The following is a 20317-nucleotide window of genomic DNA, read 5'->3' on the forward strand; positions in this document are numbered from 1 at the left end:
AAGTAGAAATAGAATAGGAGTGCTGGGGGGGCAGGAAATCATGGAAGCACATATGTGGAAGGTAAAATCAAGAGTGTGACTGTCCTCATGGATAGCTGAGTTGTAGTAGCAAAGTTAGTTATGGGAATTGAATAAATTGATGAAATAGGAGATTATGGTATTTGAAGAAACATCCACCTAGATACTAAGGTCCCCTGGTATAAGGGAAAGGGTTGGGATGGAAAGGAAGACTACAAACCAAGCATTGAATTGAGAAAGGAGAAAGAATGACTTGGCAACCAGTAAATAATAACTTCTGTAATCTGGATGGGGTGAGTTACAAGCATCAAAGGATGAGAAATAGCTTAGTGATATTGGCAGAAGTGAAGTCTGGAATTGGCAGCAGGGAGCAAGGAGCATTCTGTCATACCTCCTGACACTCCAGAACCAGTGTGTCATATCAGAACCAGGTAGGAGAGAAGATACAGCTTTTCCTGAATGACCCCGAATTACTGGCCATCCATTGTCAGACAGGCCTCTGTAATTTCCAGAAGATACAAGGAAATAAAGAAGTCTAACTGGATTTCCACATGGCACAATGGAAGGGACAGATACGTCTGGAGTGGGTCATTGGAGACATAGGGTTCAGGTGAATGGGGTTTAGAGAATGCAAAGTAGGGTTTGGGGAGTTGAATTTTGAGGTTTACTGATAGGTAATATGTGATTCTGTATTACAATGACTGGGAAAGTAAGGTGGAGAGAGAGTTTGCTAACCACATAGGTAAGCATGTGGGTAGAATAATCATTCCAGGTCTTGGCATGGTCTGTGTGCCACCTCATGTCTGTCTTGCAGAACTCCCTGACACATAGTTCTTAGAATCTGACATATTTTCCTGGACAGCATTTGCCTTTCTAGTACTTAATATCATTTTCTGTTGATTTCAGATCCTGTGTACTATTGGTTATGCAGCATCTGTTGTTGTCTTCACATATGTGATTTCATTCATTTTTCGTAAGAGGAGAAAAAATAGTGGCCTTTGGTTTTTTTGCTTCTTTATTGTAAGTACGGAACAAGCTTTATATTAATTTCATTTTTATCCACAGAATTAAAGATAGACTTTTTGTCTTTACAATCAGCTATAGAATTAATATTATTTAATAAAGTATTTGTATTGCAATTGGATCATTTTACAGCCTCTGATTTCTATCTATATCTTTACCTATTTCTCTTGGTATCTATTCATGTCTTGCACTTTCTTGTTTCATTGAAAAGAATGGAATCATATAATTTTGGAGAGCTGAATGGTGATTTGAGAAATTATCTAATTTGACTACTTTTTATTTTAAAGACAAAGAAACTGAGAAAGACATTAAATTTGCTTGTGCAAAGCCATGAGGATGGCTAGTGACAATTAGGTTTAGCATTCCTAGATCTTTAGAATTTTTACCAAGTGCATCACACTCTCTCATGTATGTATGTGATATATATATATGAGAATATATGAGAAGTACTCATATTCATTAATTTTTTAAACAAATCTCTTTATAATTGGCTTTCCAAAGGAGTCTGGGATAATTTTCATATTTCTGTGTAAGCATAAAGGTGACTCATAATTGCATAAGGGAATGTTGAATGCAATATGACACTGAGTACTTGTATAAGGGTGGAGGTGGTGCCAAAACTTTTTGGAAGAAAGAGGCATTTTAATAACCTCTTCAAAGGAGACCCATGGAGAGAGAAAGAAAGACTTTGGGAGATGAAGATGTGTGGGAGAAGCCAGCTCTTCAACTTATCTCTGGTTTCCAATTTGTCTCCCTATAGACTTTGGAGACTTTCTCATGGGTTAAACTGGGCCCTCTCTTTTGGTTGAACTGAGATCTCATCTTGTTCTCATTCAAAAAATTTATCCACTCACATATTTTCTAGCATATTCTAATCTGATTTCTGCTTTTCTGTACTTGGATAAATGGGTTTATTTGTGACTATTTATGATGGGGTTTTTTTTCTATAACCAGAATTTGATGGGAGAAGTTCAAGCAAGGAGATGTAAGCTAAGGGCTAATGACCAAAGAAATATTATAATTATCCTGTGGACAGGTTTCCACATGTAAGCTTTGTGTAAGTATAACAATTCCAGAGATCCTCATTCCAGCACATACTTACTCTACTGAGTCAGATTCAGAAAGTAAACTAATTATCTGGCCTCTCTCATAAGAATTGCACTCAGGAAAAGAAGAAACGATAGATAGATAGCCAGAATAGTTTGCTGGTCTTCTTGAAATGTCAGGAGAAAGTGAAGAAATCTTCCAGCAATTGGGTAGAACCCCCTGTGGCAAAATTACAGGAAGGTATGAACAAGTACACATAAGATGGGTAGTCATTTGTGGTTTAAGTTGTAATCTGAATCATTAAAGTTAATGTCCAATTGTGTTTGAGGAGTTTTCCTTGCAAATTAACATAAAGGACTTCTATTTTGGTTCCTAAATGATCAGTATAGACACCAAATAAGACTCATGCTTTTGGTTGAAAGTCTACAAGGCACTGGTATCAGTTGTATATGCTTAGTGTATCAGCCTTCAATTTCTACACCCCCCGCCCAATATATTTCATAAGTTCATAATCTTAGAGACCAGATGGGTATGTAGCTTTAGTATCACTGTGAATGGGGCCCCAGGATAATGTATATACTATAGTCAATTTCCAAATATTATTTGTTATAGTGGGATGATAAGGTCCCTTGAAAGTAAGATAACTACAAGGAAATTGGGATTTTATTCCAGAGAATGGTGGTAGTAGGAGCATGTTTTCAGGAACCTCCAAATATCTTGTGGAAATTAGGAGTGTGAATGATATCCAAATGAAGCTCAGAGGACATGATAACCAGGATGGCAATCATCTTATAGATAGCAGATTCAGAGCCCAGTGATCATCTGCCTATCACTTTAATGTCAACATCTCCTCTGGTTGAAGGAATCACTTAGCCCTTGCAAAAATCACATTAGTTTATTTCTCATATTCATGGCCAAAATGTGAAGCATGTTGCTCTTGAATCATAGCTATAAAAGATGAGGATTTCTCAGAGTCTCTTCATACAGTCACAAAATTTGAGCATAAGAAGGGAACTTGGTGGCCACTGAACCCATAACCCATAACAAAACCCATAACACAACACATAACAAAAAGGAATCCCCACTATCCTATTCTTTGGAGCTATCCTTTCTTAATGCAGACCAAGATTGCATTAGCTTTTTTGACGGCTACATCACATTATTGAATCATATGGAGCTTGTTGTCCACTAAAACCTTCAGATCTTTTTCACGACAATTGCCATCTAACCCATGTCTCCCCCATTTTATACTGGGGAAGTTTGTGTGTGTGCCCAAATGTAAGACTTTACATTTATCTCTATTGAAATTCATCTTCATAGATATAGATGAATGTTGAAAAAAAATCACCTTATCTTTTTAGATCCTTTTTGTTATCTCCCAGCTGTATTTAATCTGAAAATATGATGAATATGACATCTATGCCTTTATTCAAGTCATTGACAAAAATGTTAAACAGCACATGGTCAAGCACAAATCCCTGGGGGATTCTACTGAAAACCTACTTCCATTTTGACATCAAACCATTAAGAACTACTCTTTGAGGTCAGCCATCCAATCAGTTCTAAATCCATTTACTGTTTAGTCCCACAACTCTGCAAGAATAGTATCTGATACTGTATCAAAAGCTTTGCTAATATCTAGGTAAACTGTATCCACAACATATACCTTGTGCTAATTTAGTGTCAATTATAAATAAAAGGAACTAACTGTAAATATGTCATGATTTGTGTTTGACAAAAGCATGACAGTTCTTTGTAATCACTACTTTCCTTTCTAGATGCTACCAACTATCTCTTTAATGATCTGTTTCAGGATTTTCCTAGGAATTGAAGTCTTACTGTTTGCAAACTTGTACTCTCCCCTTTTCTGGAAACCAGGACAACATTTATCCTTGTATGATGATGGGGAAGCATTTTTCTGGATCCTAGAGATTGTAGATTATTCAGTGAAAGGATCCCAATGTCTTTGCAGACCACAGTAACAGTAGAGGTCTTGGATTCTTCTTATGGCCACTTCATCTCTATCACTAAGACACATCCTTAAGATCTTTCTATTTACATATCTAAAATGTTGATACTGTAGCACTTACCTTTCTCTCCAGCTTCTTACATCATCTGTAGTACTGCTCATTTAGTTCAAAGGTACTCTTTTTATGGTTCTATCAGCAATAGTAAATTTAATTAATCAACCAACAAGCCTTTTTTTTTTTTTTGGTGAGGCAATTGGGGTTAAGTGACTTGCCTAGGGTCACACAGCTAGTAAGTGTTAAGTGTCTAAGGCCGAATTTGAACTCAGGTCCTCCTGACTCCAGGGCCGGTGCTCTATCCACCGTGCCACCTAACTGCCCCCAACAAGCCTTTTTAAAGTGACTACTACGTGCCAGACCCTGTTCTAGGATCATGGGATACAAATACAAAGAATACAACAATCTTTATGCTCAATTTGTATGAAGGAGGTGAGGAAATCCTTAAGCCACACAATAGAAGAAGCTTAAGTGAAATTAAGCCCTTCTATGAAATGAAAATTAAACTAATGTGGTATTGCCTTAGCCAATGGTTCAGAAGCTCCCCAAATTGAATTCTTTTTAAAAAATATTATTTATTTATTTATTTTTGGTGAGGCAATTGGGGTTAAGTGACTTGCCCAGGGTCACACAGCTACTAAGTTTCAAGTGTCTGAGGCTAGATTTGAACTCAGGTACTCCTGACTCCAGGGCTGGTGCTTTATCCACTGCGCCACCTAGCGGCCCCTAAATTTAATTCTTTAATGCAGTTTAGTACTTTTTTTTAATGAGTCAGTATTAAGTACCTATTGTCTTCCGAACTCTTCAAGCTTCTGAAAAAACAATAGCAAAAGTTAATAAAAGGGTCCCTTGAGTCCAGGATGGAATATCTTCTGCCCACTTTAACATTCTCTAACCAGGAAGTGTTTAGCTATCAGTTACAATCTCTCATGTCAGCATTACTTTGAACTGTTTTTCATTGGACAAAAGAGAAAAATAAATGTTATAAAGGCAAGAATAACAAGTTGTTTTAGTTATAATATTTTTTTTTGGTTCCTGGTATGCTATATTTGTTTTCCTACTTACTTTGTGTTGTTTTTATAGAGCAGAAAAAACGAGGAACCATTTCTTGGCAGGAAGATCAGAGAAAGCTTCATGGAGTAGATGGCATTGGATCTAGACCTTGTAAATGGATAAGATTTCCATGGTTACAAACTTTCAGGGAGGATGGAGTCAATCTCACACATAGTAGATTCTGTGAGCAAATTTACAAAGGTGGAAAAGAGTGAGAAAAGTTTCAGTAACAGGGAATAGTTAACTTTGGAGGCATTATTGGGAATAGGAAGGGAAGATACTTTAAGGGAAAGGTGGAAAGATAAATTTGAGCCAGATTATAGAAGACCTTGAAAGGTAGACTAAGGGAAGTTAGGTTTTTATTCCGTAGTAGTATACAATGAAATATTTTAGCAGCAGGGTGATATCTTTGGAGAGATGCTTTCTTAGCAATGGATTGGCAGCAAAATGGAGAATAGATTGAAATAGGGAAAGAGAGAAGGTTGGGAGACTAATTTGCAAGTCACTGAGTTAGTGTTAGAGATATGAATGAGGGCCTGAACTGAGGTGATGGTGATGGGAATGTAACGGAGGAAATGGATGAAAGAGACAGTGGAGAAGTAGATTTGATAGGATTTGATGTGTGATTGGATAGGGAGAGAGGTGAGGGAGAAAGTTTGGTTACTTAAATGTCTTTTTTCCTCTTATTTCTGAAATAAATAAAAAAACACTTCCAAAAGTTGTCTCTTACTTCTTTCTCCTTTCAAGCTACCTCATAGAGTTTCCCCAGTTGACTCTCACTCATTTCTTTGGACTTGGGAACAAATGTGCAGGTGTATATACATATATAGTCACATATAAATACATATACTTACATGCATCTTCATGGATACTACCACATCATGTTCATTTTTCACTTATTCTTTTGTTTGTTTGTTTGTTTGTTTTTACTGAGGCAATTGGGGTTAAGTGACTTGCCCAGGGTCACACAGCTAGTAAGTGTTAAGTGTCTGAGGCCGGATTTGAACTCAGGTACTCCTGACTCCAGGGCCGGTGCTCTATCCACTGTGCCATCTAGCTGCCCCTTCACTTATTCTTAATAGCAACATGGCATAATAGGCTTCATAGTCAAGCAGATGTGTGTCCAAGTTCTGTCTCAGACACATCTTGGTTGCATGACCCAGCGCAAGTGATTGGTGTGCTGGAGTTAACTCATACTGGCTCAAGAACTGATTGTTAAATTTTCAGCTGTGAGCATTCACACCTTGGAAATCTGCAAATGCTATAAATCAGGGCTTGAGTTACTGTTTTAATGATTGTCTAGACTTAAGAAAGTTATAAAGAAGATGTTAATAAGGTGAAGTGTGTCATGCATACCTTTATTTTTGGAGTATTGGTTATTAAACATTTACCAGTAGACTGCATGCTTTCATTTCTCTAGGCAACTCTCTAAGGCTCTATCCTATAGGGCAAAGCTTCTTAAACTGTGGGTTGTGACTCCATATGGGGTCACATAACTGAATGTGAGGAGTCACAAAAGATTTGGCAGTAAATTTTTTATTTGTATACTTATTTTATATACCTACATACCTGGGGTCACATAAAAATTTCTTGCACAAAAAGGGGTTTTGAGTAGAAAAAGTTTAAGAAGAGCCTGCTATAGGGAAGGTAGCAAACTGCATTGGTAGAAGTGGTTTTCTCCCTTGGGAGTTCCCTTTAGTGATGAAATCTCAGGTCCCGTTGCTATCCTCTCCTTATTGCATAACCAAAATCCTTCCTGCTCTATAGGTCATGTCCCAGTTATAAGTCAGGTCAATGGTTTCGAAATACTGAATTAAGGTAAAATGTTGTGATAGTCACTGTAGACTATTGCAACATGTGAGAGTCTCTATGTATAGTTCTATCTTGAATAAATTTAATCCCACCAAATATGTTTTTACTAATGTCATTAATGCATTATAGTCAAAACATACACCTTAATGATGGACTGTAATAATTATGGTTTAGCCCTTTCAGTTCTTGTCCTACTCTAGTCTACCCTACACTCCTCTACTGTTCTCTTCTCTCATGTTCCCCAGGCATGGAGCTGATGAGTTGTCTTCTGTTGTAAATAACTCCCAAATTTCTCCAATCAATCTTAGCAAAAAAAAAGTTGAAAGGTGGTATATCCACCAAGTTCAAAGCCCAGCCTGGCACCTCTGCTCAACCTCAAACTGATGTCTCTGTGCTCCATTTCTATACCTAGGGCTACTCAAGTTGTTCTACCCTATGTAGGCATCCTGATTCCTGGCTCTGTCAAGCCCAGTTCTAACTCTTCCCTGGGGTTGCCCTCTACCTAAGTCCATTCTAGCCCTTCTCTTTGACTCAGTGCCTCCCTGAGCCAAATCTAGAACTTTGCTCTGCTGCACTGAGATCTCTCTCTCTCTCTCTCTCTCTCTCTCTCTCTCTCTCTCTCTCTCTCTCTCTCTCTCTCTCTCTCTCTGCCTTCCCAAGACTACTCCATCCTGTTCTACCAGATGCTTAGAAACCTTTCCTCCTCCTTCCAAAGAATATGCCTCTCTTTATAAAATTCTTCTCATGCCAACTATTTTATCTAAAGTCAATTATTCATGGAATTATAACTTTTTCTAATTATGTATTCATGGAACTAATTAATGACACTAGACAGTATATGCTCATTTGTATTCTGCAAATAATTGAAAATAGTATGTGATTCTAACCTATTTGCAATTTTCTTTCAGATCTCTATGTTCTTATTTGGCATCCTATTTTTAAATAACTTTGATTTACTTATCATGCTCCCTTGCATGATATTAGTGCCTTTGTACACACTGGTTGGCTGTCTAATACTTTTTTATGAGGTAAGCAATGCTATTACTTGTACTAGGATACTAAAATATATGGCCATTCGAAAAAGCTTTGTTCCAAATGGGGGAATGTTATTTTATAAAATATTGTTTAATTTTGTCTAACTCTGAGACCTACTATGAGCAAGGGACAGAGTTAGAAGAAGGAAACAAGCATTTATTAAATGCCTGGCATATAGAATATACTTTAAAAATATTATCTCATTTGAACATCTGTGGGAGGTAGGTGATATTATTACTCATCTTTGACATTTGAGGAAACTGAAGCAAACAGAGGACAAGTGGCTTACTCAGGGTCATATAGCTAGTAAGTATCTGAGACCAGAATTGAACTCAAATTTTCCAGAGTCCAGGATCAATGCTTTATCTACTACATCACTCTAGTTGCTTTGAAGAAGGGACATATGAAGTTTTAAGTCTCCTAACTTAATTGCCTTTCTTTACTTGTAGGGGAGAGGCTAAGTTCATATATATTTGGAAAAACTACAGTGCTATATGCAGATCAATGTTGAATCTATTTCTGTCTGTAGGAGAGTACAACTAAATGGTTTCTTCATTAACATACTTTCAGTGGCTATGCATGTGTCTATGAAGGATTACCAAAAGGCAGCATGACTATCTCCTATTTTACTGTGTTTTCAGGAACACTAAGAAATTTTCATTACCTTCTCCTTATCTCTGTCATGCCCCTCTTCCACCACTACTACCATGACATATATACCATTTCCCTGATGACTAAAATTCTACATTTAGAATAAATTTATTCTTATGGCTTAAGATTTGTTTTCCCTTGAGGAGGTGATATATTAAGGTTCAATAATCATAGAATGACAATTCTCAGTTGAAGCAGAATTTATTACTCAGAATCCACTTAGCCCAACCCACACCTAAACAAAACTCCCTTTTACAATGCACTAATAGGAAGTCACCTAATCCAACTCCCTAAGCTTAGAGACATTCAGAGTGTTGAGGAGGATTAGTACCTCAGATGTGAAAGCTTGCAGAGCCCTTTTCAGGGCTGTTCATCCACTGTTGGTGTCCTTCTGATTCACCCAACTCTTACCTGTGACTCCAAGAAGCTGTAGCATACACGGTGGCCACACCCCACATGAGAACAATTTATTCCAATGGCCTTGAGTGCTTAGAGTTCGGTCAGTTATCAAAAACACTAAGGTAATCCATTGCATCTGAGGCCATCACCAGTTGTATTGACTTTTGTCTCACCACTGGACTTCAATGATTCAAGAAGAGAGAGGCTGGCAACTTTGTGTAGCTTTGTCTCACTTAAATCTAATTCATGCACAACTCTAGACATCACTCATTATGTCATTGGTTCTCTTTGAAAATGAAAGACAAAACAATAATTATGAGCAAGGGATTGTGTTCAGCAGTAGGAATCTAAAGGCAAAATAAAAAATATCCCTGCCCTCAGAGAGCTTACTTTTTATTGGGAGATTCAACATGGAAGCAAATAAATGATAACTTTAGAAAAAACAATCATTAACAAGAGAGATTAGAAATAACTTCAGAAGAAAAGCTAAGAATTCTAAGAGGTATGGGGTGGGGGTTGGGGCAAAGAAATTAGGGAATGGAATATGGAATACTGACATCAAGAAACTTATTTGGCCAAATTATAAATTATATGAAGGGGAATATTTAAAAGAAACTCAAATAAATAGGCTTGGGCCAGATGCTGCTAGGTGTCACAGTGGATAGAACATTGGGCCTGAAGTCAGGAAGATTTCTGAGTTCAAATCTGACTTCAGAGACTTACTAGCTGTGAGACCCTGGGCAAGTCATTTAACATCTGCCACAGTTTCCTCAACTATAAAATAAGTATTATAATACCATCTACCTCCCAGGGTTCTTGTGATGATCAAATGAGATAATGATATATAATAGATAATAATTATAAAGCACTTAGCACAGTGCCTGTCAGATACTTCATAACAGTTAATATTATTCTGAATTGAGAAGTTTATATTTTGTCTTAGATATAATAGAGATCCACTGAAGATTTTTAGTGTGAGAATCATATGTTTAGCATGATGAAGTAGGAAACATATTGGATATGGAGCCATGGGACCAGGGTTTGAACCCTATATCTGCTACTTACTACTGCTATGACCTTGAGCTTAGCTTTTTGGGACTTGGTTTCCTACTTTGTTGAAAGTGAAAGCATTAGACTAGATACTGTCTCAGTTCTCTTCTAGCTATAGATCTATAATCCTATGTGACAATTAAAAATATGAGAGACATAGTTTTGGGGTAATTTAATAATTTTATTACTAAGGCCAGAAGGTTATTAATGAAAGGATGGTCATTGGACATGTCTTTCTAATGAAAGGCAATCATGGCAGTGGGGCTCACAGCTTACATACCCTTGAAACAGTAGGTAGTTCATCAAATGGCAATCAAACCTAATTGGTTAAAAAAAACCCAAATCTAATTGGTTAACAGTAATCAAATCTAATTGGTTAACTTAATTTGGAAGTAGGCTATATTAAAATGAAGTGCTGTACCAGACCACCCCCAGCCTTGGGTTATAAATTCAAAGAATGCAAATCTTGTTTAATAGGTGAGCTGAGTGACCCCTCCCTGGAGGGAGAGGACTTCCTATCTAGACAAAAAGATCTATTTCCACCCAAGCTTGTGTACAGCACAATGAGCTTCTCCAACCTAGATTAGATCATTGCAAGGTTGGATGGTCCTGACTAAGACTGAATAGAGTCAGTTTAATTTCATCAAGAAGAACTTTGGAATGTGTGTGGCGGGGGGGGGGGGGGGGGGGGGGGGGGACGACTCAGGCCTTTGAAAGGGGGGAATCACTGAATTTCCCCAAGATATAAGTTATTAATAATCATTTTTTCACATATATAAGACATGCTTTAAGGTTATTTCATAGCTTAGAAAGTTATTATTAGATTAGAGAATTACTATTAGCTGGTAGTTCAATTAAGAGACTGTTGTAATTCAAGTCAAAGATGCTGATAGTCTAAATTGTGGCTATGAGAAAAAAGAGAAGAGGATGGGACGGAGAAGAGTTTGTGGAGGTAAAATGGAGAAGAAATAATTATTGGTTATATCTTGAGGGAAAAGGAAAGTGAAGACTTGAGGATGAGCAGAGTTTAAAACCTAGATAACTAGAAGGATGAGGATACCCTCAACAATAACAGAGAAATTTGTTGGAGGAATGGGTTTAGGGTGGGGAGCAGGCAAGATAATAAGCATTTTCTCAGAATGTCTCAAGTTTGAGAAATCAATGATAATGAAGATAATCAGGAGATAGATGATGACTAGATACATTAAAAAATAACTTGCAAGGGCAGCTAGGTGGCACAGTGAATAAAACACTGGCCTTGGATTCAGGAAGACCTGGGTTCAAATCTGGCCTCAGACACTTGACACTTACTATCTGTGTGACCCTGGTCAAGTCACTTAACCCTCACTGCCCTACAACAAAAAAAAGAAAAAGAAAAAAAAAAGAAAAAAAACTTGCTAGAGATCATTATTGAACTCATTGGAATTGGTGGTCATCAAGAGAGACCGTTATAAAGTAAAGAGAGCAGAACACAGGACAAAGCCTTGGAGAATACTCACAGTGAGGGTACATAACATGAATGATTACCTATTAAAGGGTACTTGGAAGGAGAAATCACACAGGTAGGAACCATAAATTTGAGAATAGATGACAGTGTATAATTGATGGTTGACTTCAGGGTCAAGATTTCCAAGGATCTAATGCGAGGCCAGAGCAATGGTGATGGACCAGGAGAGCAGTAAGAATGACCTGGGGTCATGACAATGATAATGCATAGGGTTAGGAGAAATCAAGCAAAGGGAGAGGTGAAAAGGCAGGAGGCTATTGTCAGATAAAGGAATTTCAGAGCTGTAGATCCTAGAGGTGGACTATTTATGGGTGATGGTTAAATCAAAGGTATGACCATTTCTGTGTGTGACTAAAATTAAGTGGAGATGTATATTGTGGGAATTGAGAAATTTGGTGAACTGAGATGACAAGCTATTTGGGAAGGATATCAACATGTATGTTGAAATTCCAACTATATGGCCTTGGCTTGAAGTAGATAAGAAGACTATTAACCTGGTACTTAACTCCTTGAGATAAAAAGGAAAATGAAAGTGGCTCATAGATAAGTGTCTTCTTTTTTTTTTTTTTTTTTGGCGGGGCAATGGGGGTTAAGTGACTTGCCCAGGGTCACACAGCTAGTAAGTGTTAAGTGTCTGAGGCTGGATTTGAACTCAGGTACTCCTGAATCCAGGGCCAGCGCTTTAACCACTGCGCCATCTAGCTGCCCCCATAAGTGTCTTCTTAGGGTGATATAATCAAAAGAAGAAAAGTTGTTAATTGATGGAAGCAGGGGAAAGTTCTCTAAGTGATAGTATGGAGCCTTTTGTATGGCTATTCCTCCTTCTGGCCCAACATATCTTAGATAAAGAAGAGAGAATGTGAATACAAAGAGGTGGTGGTGTAGGAAGCCAGTTTTCAATGAATTCAAGAAGTTTAGATTGTGAGAGGAAGAGGTTTCACATGAAGGAAAATTTGATAATGACAAAATGGGGATTCTCTAGTATTCAATAGAAGTGTGAATGAATTTATCAAATTATTTTCTGAGATGATATCTCACAGAGGAGATATAGCACTAAGAATCTAGATAAGAGGTGTCATTATACAGGTAGAAGAGGGCCCAGAAAGGGGAGAGTAGGCGTACCAAGGACAAACTTCATCTATTCCACAATTTTGGCCAGGGATAGCCTCACTTTAATTATTATTTCAAAAATAAATGTATAATTCCTGATTCGATGGGAAGGAAGAAAGGAACAAAGGAAGGAAAGAAGAAAAGAAAGGGGAAGGTGGAGAAAATAGTGAAGAGATAGAGGAGGTAGAGGGGGAGATATTGACACCCATTGAGAGAACAAAAGAGTATATCATATAGAAGACTCTTGCCTCCAGTTTTGAAGAATGCCTTTTTCCTAGAGCACAGAGGAAACTCAAGCAGAATAAGGGAAGGAATGTTTACCATATGAATTTCTTGTTAATTTAAACATAATTGATCAACAAATGAACTTCATTTGGCCATTGTTTTCTTTTGACAGCTCTCTTATAGCTATTCAAAAAATCCTGATCACCATGATGATGAAATAAATGGAGTCAGTCAAAGCAGTCTCTTAGTACTTTTAATAGTAAGAACTTTCTTTTGGGATTTGTATTCATGGGAGGAAGGGAATAATATTTACTAAAAACAATTTGGTTTTGTTTGAATTATATAAAGCTTGTAAGCTTTTTGCAAATGTTTTAAAATCCATGTGGATATATCGTGTCCTAAATTTGTAAAATTTTTGTTATGTATATATACTTTTATAAGGGACAAAGCATTCCTTTTTTTTTCAGATTATTTTGATCTCACTAAAGTTATAAGGTAATCTCCCATTTTAGCACAGAGATGACCTTAACTCTCAGACACTATGCCAACTGGAGCAATAGCTTTGGGAAAGACTTTAAAATACGGGATTGGTGCATGAGGTTTAGTTTGGCTAAGTTTAGAGAGACTGATTATTAATTAGGTTGTTCTCTGAGTAATGCATTTATCTAAGGTCATCTCAAATGAGTTCTTTCTGCATTGGTGGAGGGAATACCTTACTTCATACATCAAAGATCTGTGATTTTGTAAATACTTTTGGTATTTTGTCATATTGTGACTAATGGTGGTTATCTTTCTTTCCTGCTAGCCTTATCTTCACTTTATTATTCTTCTTTTTGTTCTACGATTTCTGGAAATGAAATATGGAAAAAAATCAATGAGAAAGGACCCTGTCTTCAGGTAGACAAAAATATTTAAGTTACTTTAAATATTAAATGTTTGAGTTGTTGTTGTTGCTTGTCCTTGATTATCAAAGAGGACCATGACAGATGTCATGACTTGCACTGAATTGGGTTTAAGTGAGGGAGGGCTGTGCAGTCACCAGCCTCACTCTCCTCCAGAGTTATCTGGGTCCAGTGGCAAAATATACATCAAGACAACTGGAAATGGCCCTGGACGTTTACCCAGGGTCATACAGCTAGTAAGTGTCTGAGGTGAGAATTGAACTAAGGTCCTCATGACTCCAAGGCCAATACTTTATCCACTGCATCACCTAGCTGTCCCTAAATGGTTGACTATCATGTTAAGCACAAATAATTCAATTAAAAATATTTGTTGATTACCTATTAGGGGACAGCTGGGTGGTATAGTGGATAGAATGCTGGGCCTGGAGTCAGGAAGATTCATCTTTGTGAGTTCAAATCCAACCTCAGACACTTATTAGCTGTATGAACCTGGGCAAATCATTTAACATCTTTTGATGCAGTTTCCTAATCTATAAAATGAACTGGAGAAAGAAATGGCAAACCACTCTAATATCTTTGATAAGAAAACCCCAAATTGGGTCACAAAGAGTTGGACATGACTAAAACAACTGAAAAACAACATCATGAGCAATCCCTGTACGAGGTAGTACGTTGGATATACAAGAAAGACAAGGAATGGTCTTTGCTCTTGAAGAACTTAAATCTAATAGAGTAAACAAAATTCTCTGATAAAAATAGAATAAGTAAACCCTTATGTATATGGTACTATCATTGGTCAGTGTTCAAATCAGTGAAATCAGAAAAAAGTTTCATAGAAATGGTAGAATTTGATTCAAGAAATTCACTAGGAAGAGAAAAAGACTACCATTTTAGGAAGGTGAGCACTGCAAAGGCATGAAGGTAAACATCGATGTTACATAGATTGTAGGCAAGTCAAGCTAACTAGTCTCTCTTTTCTCTTTTTTAGAGAAAAAGATTAAACTGGGAAATATTTCAAAGAAAAAAATGTATATGTATTCCAAAACTCTTAGTTAAGTACACAAAGCATATATAGCTATATAGAGAGATATACAATGTTATATATAAAGCTATACATAGTCATACTTAGATATATAGATATGTATCTATCTTTACAAAATTGTATATATGCGTATGTACATGTACAAAGTTGCATATATAAAGTGTGCTTTCTATAAAGTTATATGCAAAGCCATATAAAGCTACACATATGAAGCATATATATACACATAAACACACAAACAGTTATGTACATGGCAACATATATTCACACATACACATAATTGATGGCATCTTGGTGACAGAAAACAGAGGTTCCAACTCATGAGAAACAAACCGAATTATATCTATTTAGAGAGCAACCTCATCGGTTGACTCTTCTCTTTGTAGGATAAATCAATAATGTCAACATATTTATTACTATATTTAAAATGTAGATTCTGTAGATTATTAAAATATAAAATCACGTAGAAGTGGTACTGAATCATGGAAGTTTTCTGTCATTATGCATTTTCTGAAAGGCAACATGGTGTGGTGGATAGGTCAGCCTAGGTGTCTGGAAAACCAGGGATGAAATCCTGGTTCTAACACATACTAGTTATAGATGACCAGGTTAAGTTAAATCAAGTTGTCACTTAATATCTTAGGGCTCCCAGGCAAGTTTCTAGGATTGTAAATTACAGATGCATTACCAATCTGTACCAGTAGAGGGAAGTTCACCACTGTGTTTACCACACTTTTGAAGTTGTGTGTCTGGGCATCCCTGCCTACCCCAACAGAGACCTCATCTTTAAGAAAATCACTTTGGCAAATGTATAGAAGATGAAGTAATGGGACAGGAGAGGGTTCTTAAGGCTAGGCAACCTATTAGAAGGCAATTGAAATAAGTCTAAGTGAGAGGTAATGAAGCTATGTGGCAAATGGATAGAACACTGGGTCTGGAGTCAGGAAGACTCATTTTCCTGAGTTCAAATTTGGCTTCAGACACTTATTTCTTACACCTGGGCAAATCACTTAACCCTGATTATCTCAGTTCCTTATCTATAAAATGAGCTAGAAAAGGAAATGGCAAATCATTCCAGTATCTTTGCCAAAAAACAAACAAACCCAAATGAGGCCACAAAAAATTAGACATGACTGAAATAACTGAACAAGACCATGTGAAGGGAGAAATGACAAGCTTTTGCAACTCATTAACTATGTTGGGTCTAAAAGTGAAGAATCATAGATGTCACTACAGTTGCAAATCTGGATTCCTAGAAAGATGATGCTTTTGATGGAAGTAGAAAAGTCCAGAAGAGGGGTATATTTGCAGAAAATGATAAAGCAATGAGATCTGCAACTCATTCTGTCCCACCAAAAATAAAGAAAGAAAAATGGAATTCTTACTGATTGATTACTGCCCCAGCAGAGAGGAATTGCACTTTGAACAGTACCTGCTATAGCCACAACATAAGATCTGGGGAGCAAGAGATAGATATGCTAGGGAGGAGATGATTTTTACCAAAGGTACCTGAGCAACTGTTTCCCTGGGTGCCTGGGTAAGGTTTAGGTTAAAATTGACCTGAGGGACTAAAGGGGGAAATGTAGGAAATGTACAGTGACAAAAAGGTACAGTGGTGATAGTATTGGATTGTATTACATGAAATGTTGTATTGATGTGATTGTGTTGGAGACTAGCCCCATGATTTGCTAGCAGGGAAAGGGAGAAATGCCACCATCTTCCCACATTGCAATTTTTTGATCAAACATTTCATGAGGTTATATCATGGTTCCAACTTTTGAGTCTACTATTGTAGAGGATGAAGGAAAAGGAGAGTTAGAGATGACTGAATATATTTTAGGAAACTAGAAGAATACTGTGGTACCACTAATAGAAATGGGAATAGAAATTGGTTTGGTGAGGGACAATGAAAGAGTGATGGGAGGCTTTTCATCTTCTTTTCTGTTCAAAGGGCAACTTTATTGGTCCTTCAGTTTTCTTGGCACTAGCTTTTCACCTGAAAATCCATCCTTCACACAGCTGTCAAAGTTCTTGTTGTTCAGTCTTTCAGTTGTGTACCATCTTCATGACCCCATGGAACATAGCACACTAAGCCCTTCTATTGTCCACTATCTCTCAAAGTCTGTCCAAGTCAGTGTTCATTGTTCCCATGATACCATCTATCCATCACATCTTCTGCTATGCCCTTTTCCTTTTGCTTTCTATCTTTCCCAACATCGGGGTCTTTTCCTATCTTCTCGTTATATGGCAAAAATATTTTGGCATCAGCATTTGACCTTCTAGTGAATAGCATGAATTAATCTCTTTAAGTATTGATGGATTTGATCTCCTTATTGCCAAATTAATTTTTCCTAAAGCAAAGTACTGACTATATCACTCTCCTATTAAAAACAAGTAGGTGCGGGGCAGCTAGGTGGCGCAGTGGATAGAGCACCGGCCCTGGATTCAGGAGTACCTGAGTTCAAATCCGGCCTCAGACACTTAACACTTACTAGCTGTGTGACCCTGGGCAAGTCACTTAACCCCAATTGCCTCACTTAAAAAAAAAAAAAAAGTAGGTGCTCTAGGATCAAATACATATTCCTATTTTTGTCATTTAATGTCTTTCACAAACTTGCTTGTTGCCTTTCCAGTGGAAAGTCATGGAGGTAGGAGATAAAGTGCTGTGTACAGTCGTTTGCCTAGATTACAAAGGGTATGAATGGGCAGTAATATATAAGATGAAAAAGGCAGTGAGCAAACAAGGCAACATCCTTAGTTTCCTTCAAAGTGCACCTCAAGGTCACCTTCTATACGAAGCTTTTCCTGATATCTTCCCCCTGTCTTCTAGTGCTTTCACCCCCCCAAAATTGACCTTGTATTTAATAGATGGATGTTAATTGTTGTTCAGCCATTTTCACTCATGTCCAACTCTTAGTTAGAGAAATACTATATATTTATACCTGTACATGTTGTCTCCTCCTACAAAATATAAGCTCCCTGAGGGCAGGGATTGATAGTTTTGTCTTTGCATGACCATCACCAACCATAGTGCTTGGTTCATAGTAAATGCTTAATAAATGCTCTTTTGGTTGGTTGGTAGATTGATTTTTTTTTTTTAGTGAGGCAATTGGGGTTAAGTGATTTGCCCAGGGTCACACAGCTAGTAAGTGTTACATGTCTGAGGCCGGATTTGAACTCAGGTACTCCTGACTCCAGGGCCGGTGCTCTATCCACTGCGCCACCTAGCTGCCCCGGGTTGATTGATTTTTATGTTATTCTCTGTAGAATTTCTCCAAGAAGTAGTGAAGTCTTTCCAAACCAAGAAGAACCAGAAGGTGAAGATGAAGATGTTCAAGCAGAAAGAGCAAGAACTGCAAGTGCGCTGGCTGCTTTAAACCTTGATGAGGTAAAATAAAATGAGTAAAATTGTTTATTTTTTTATTTTACACATTAATTTATTCAAGTTTACCTAGATTTTTCATTTGTAAAGTCTTATTGATATCTTTTTTCCATGATCTTCATTTCCAAATGTGTTCCCATTTCTCCCCATATTCTTTATGCTTAAAGAACTATATCATGTATCAAAAAATAAAAACAGAAGAGAGAAGCTCAAGAAACTATTAACCAAATATTAATATACATATATGCTGTGTTCCACATCCATAGTCCCCTGCCTTTGTAAATAAAGGGTGGAGATATATTTTATTATTTCTTTCCTGGAGTCAACCCAGATAACCTTGGTTATAAAACTTATGTAGCATTTAGTTTCAACTTTTTTTTCCTTTGCCACTTATATTTCTGTGGTTATTATGTATAGTTTTCACAGTTCTGCTTACTTCATTGCATTAATTTATATAAACCAAAAACATGATTCTCTGAATGTTTAATATTTATTATTTCTTAAGGTGCAGTAATATTCCATTACATTCATATACCATGACATATTTAGCCACTTGGCAAACAATGGGACATCTACTTTGAGTCCTTTGCTACCATAAAAAATGCTAGTGTGAATACTTTAGTATATATTAGACCTTTTCCTTTTGTATTTATAATTCTTGTAGAATATGCCTAGCAATGTAATCTATGACTCAAAGGATACAGAAATTTTATTAACTATCTTAGTATAATTCTAAATTACTTTATGGAATGGTGAGACCAATTCACAGCTCCATCAACAAAGTAGCTGTATTCCTGCATCACCTCCATAATTGACTATGTGTGGCTTTTGTCATCTTTACCAATTCTATCGGTCTAAAATGAAACCTCAAAGTTGTTTAAATCCCTGTTTTTTCATTATTAATGATTTAAAGAAATTTTTCATATGACTTAATAGCTTGTAATTCTTTTGAAAACTCTTCATATCTTTTGACTACTTATCCACTAGGAGATTACTCTTTGTCTTCCAGATCTGAGTTAGTTCCCTATGTATCTTGGAAACTAAGCCCTTATTAGATATATTTCATTGACCCCCTACCCACAATAAACAGCTTTTCTTATTATCTTAGCTGGGTTGATTTTGTTTGTCCAAAAGATTTTAATTTCATGTCATTGAAAGTTCTATTTTATCTTTTATGAGTTATTTTATCCTTTCTCTGATGAAGAATTCTTCCACTAGCCAAATCTATTAACATCAAATTTTTCTAATGTTTATGTTTTAACTTTTGCTATTCATGGTGCTTTCTGAATTTTTTGTGGTATATGGTATAAGATGTAGTTCGAAACCTAATTTCTGCCAAATAACTTTCTAGTTTCCTTGGAAATTCATGTCAAATAAGGAATTCATCCCCAACAGATCATGTTTCTATCTGACACTAGGTTATTGAGTTAGATTATTTCTGATTCTTTTTAACCAGTTCCAAGTCATTTTAATGATTACATATTTATAAATGCAATATGAGACCTAGAAATACAATTCTATCATTTTTATATTCATGAGTTCCCTTAAAAATACAGATTCTTTTTTCTCTAAATGGATTTTGTTACCATTTTTGTAAGTCTAAAATGCCCCCACCCTAAGTGAATTTAACAGTGTCATTTTTTTTATTATACTGGCATATCCTATCTATGAGGAAGGAGCCCTTTAGTTTTTTAAGCCATTCTGTATTTCTTTAAAGTGTTTAAAATAGTATCCATATTTTAAATATTCCTCAACAGGTTGATTCCCAGGTGTTTATGCATTTTGTAGTTATTTAGAATGAAATTTCCTTTTAAATCATTTTCTTCTGAATTTTAAAAATTGCTATATAGTAAAGCTATTTATTTGAGGGGAATCTGGATACTCCTACTTCACTAGTTATTAATTATGCCACTCGTTTTCTTTCCTGATTCACTGGGGTTTTCTAAGTAAATCATCATGTTTTTATCAAAACCAGATAATTTTATTGCCTCTTTGCCTGTGTTTATGCCTTTAATTTCTTTCATTTGACTTATTGCT

At 36.5% G+C, this 20317-nt stretch overlaps 1 protein-coding gene across 1 annotated transcript in view; it reads left to right on the forward strand.

Annotated features, from left to right (window-relative positions):
* The window catches only part of LOC122726151 (ATP-binding cassette sub-family A member 10-like), a 117545-nt gene that overhangs the window by 73997 nt on the left and 23231 nt on the right, over nucleotides 1-20317 (forward strand). The window contains exons 25-29 of the mRNA XM_043963684.1: nucleotides 925-1038; nucleotides 7886-8005; nucleotides 13127-13213; nucleotides 13760-13851; nucleotides 18166-18286. Coding sequence (XP_043819619.1) covers nucleotides 925-1038; nucleotides 7886-8005; nucleotides 13127-13213; nucleotides 13760-13851; nucleotides 18166-18286 — 534 coding nt within the window. The remainder of the gene's footprint in view (nucleotides 1-924; nucleotides 1039-7885; nucleotides 8006-13126; nucleotides 13214-13759; nucleotides 13852-18165; nucleotides 18287-20317) is intronic.

Source organism: Dromiciops gliroides, chromosome 4, assembly GCF_019393635.1.
Source record: "Dromiciops gliroides isolate mDroGli1 chromosome 4, mDroGli1.pri, whole genome shotgun sequence".
Classification (NCBI taxonomy): Eukaryota; Metazoa; Chordata; class Mammalia; order Microbiotheria; family Microbiotheriidae; genus Dromiciops; species Dromiciops gliroides.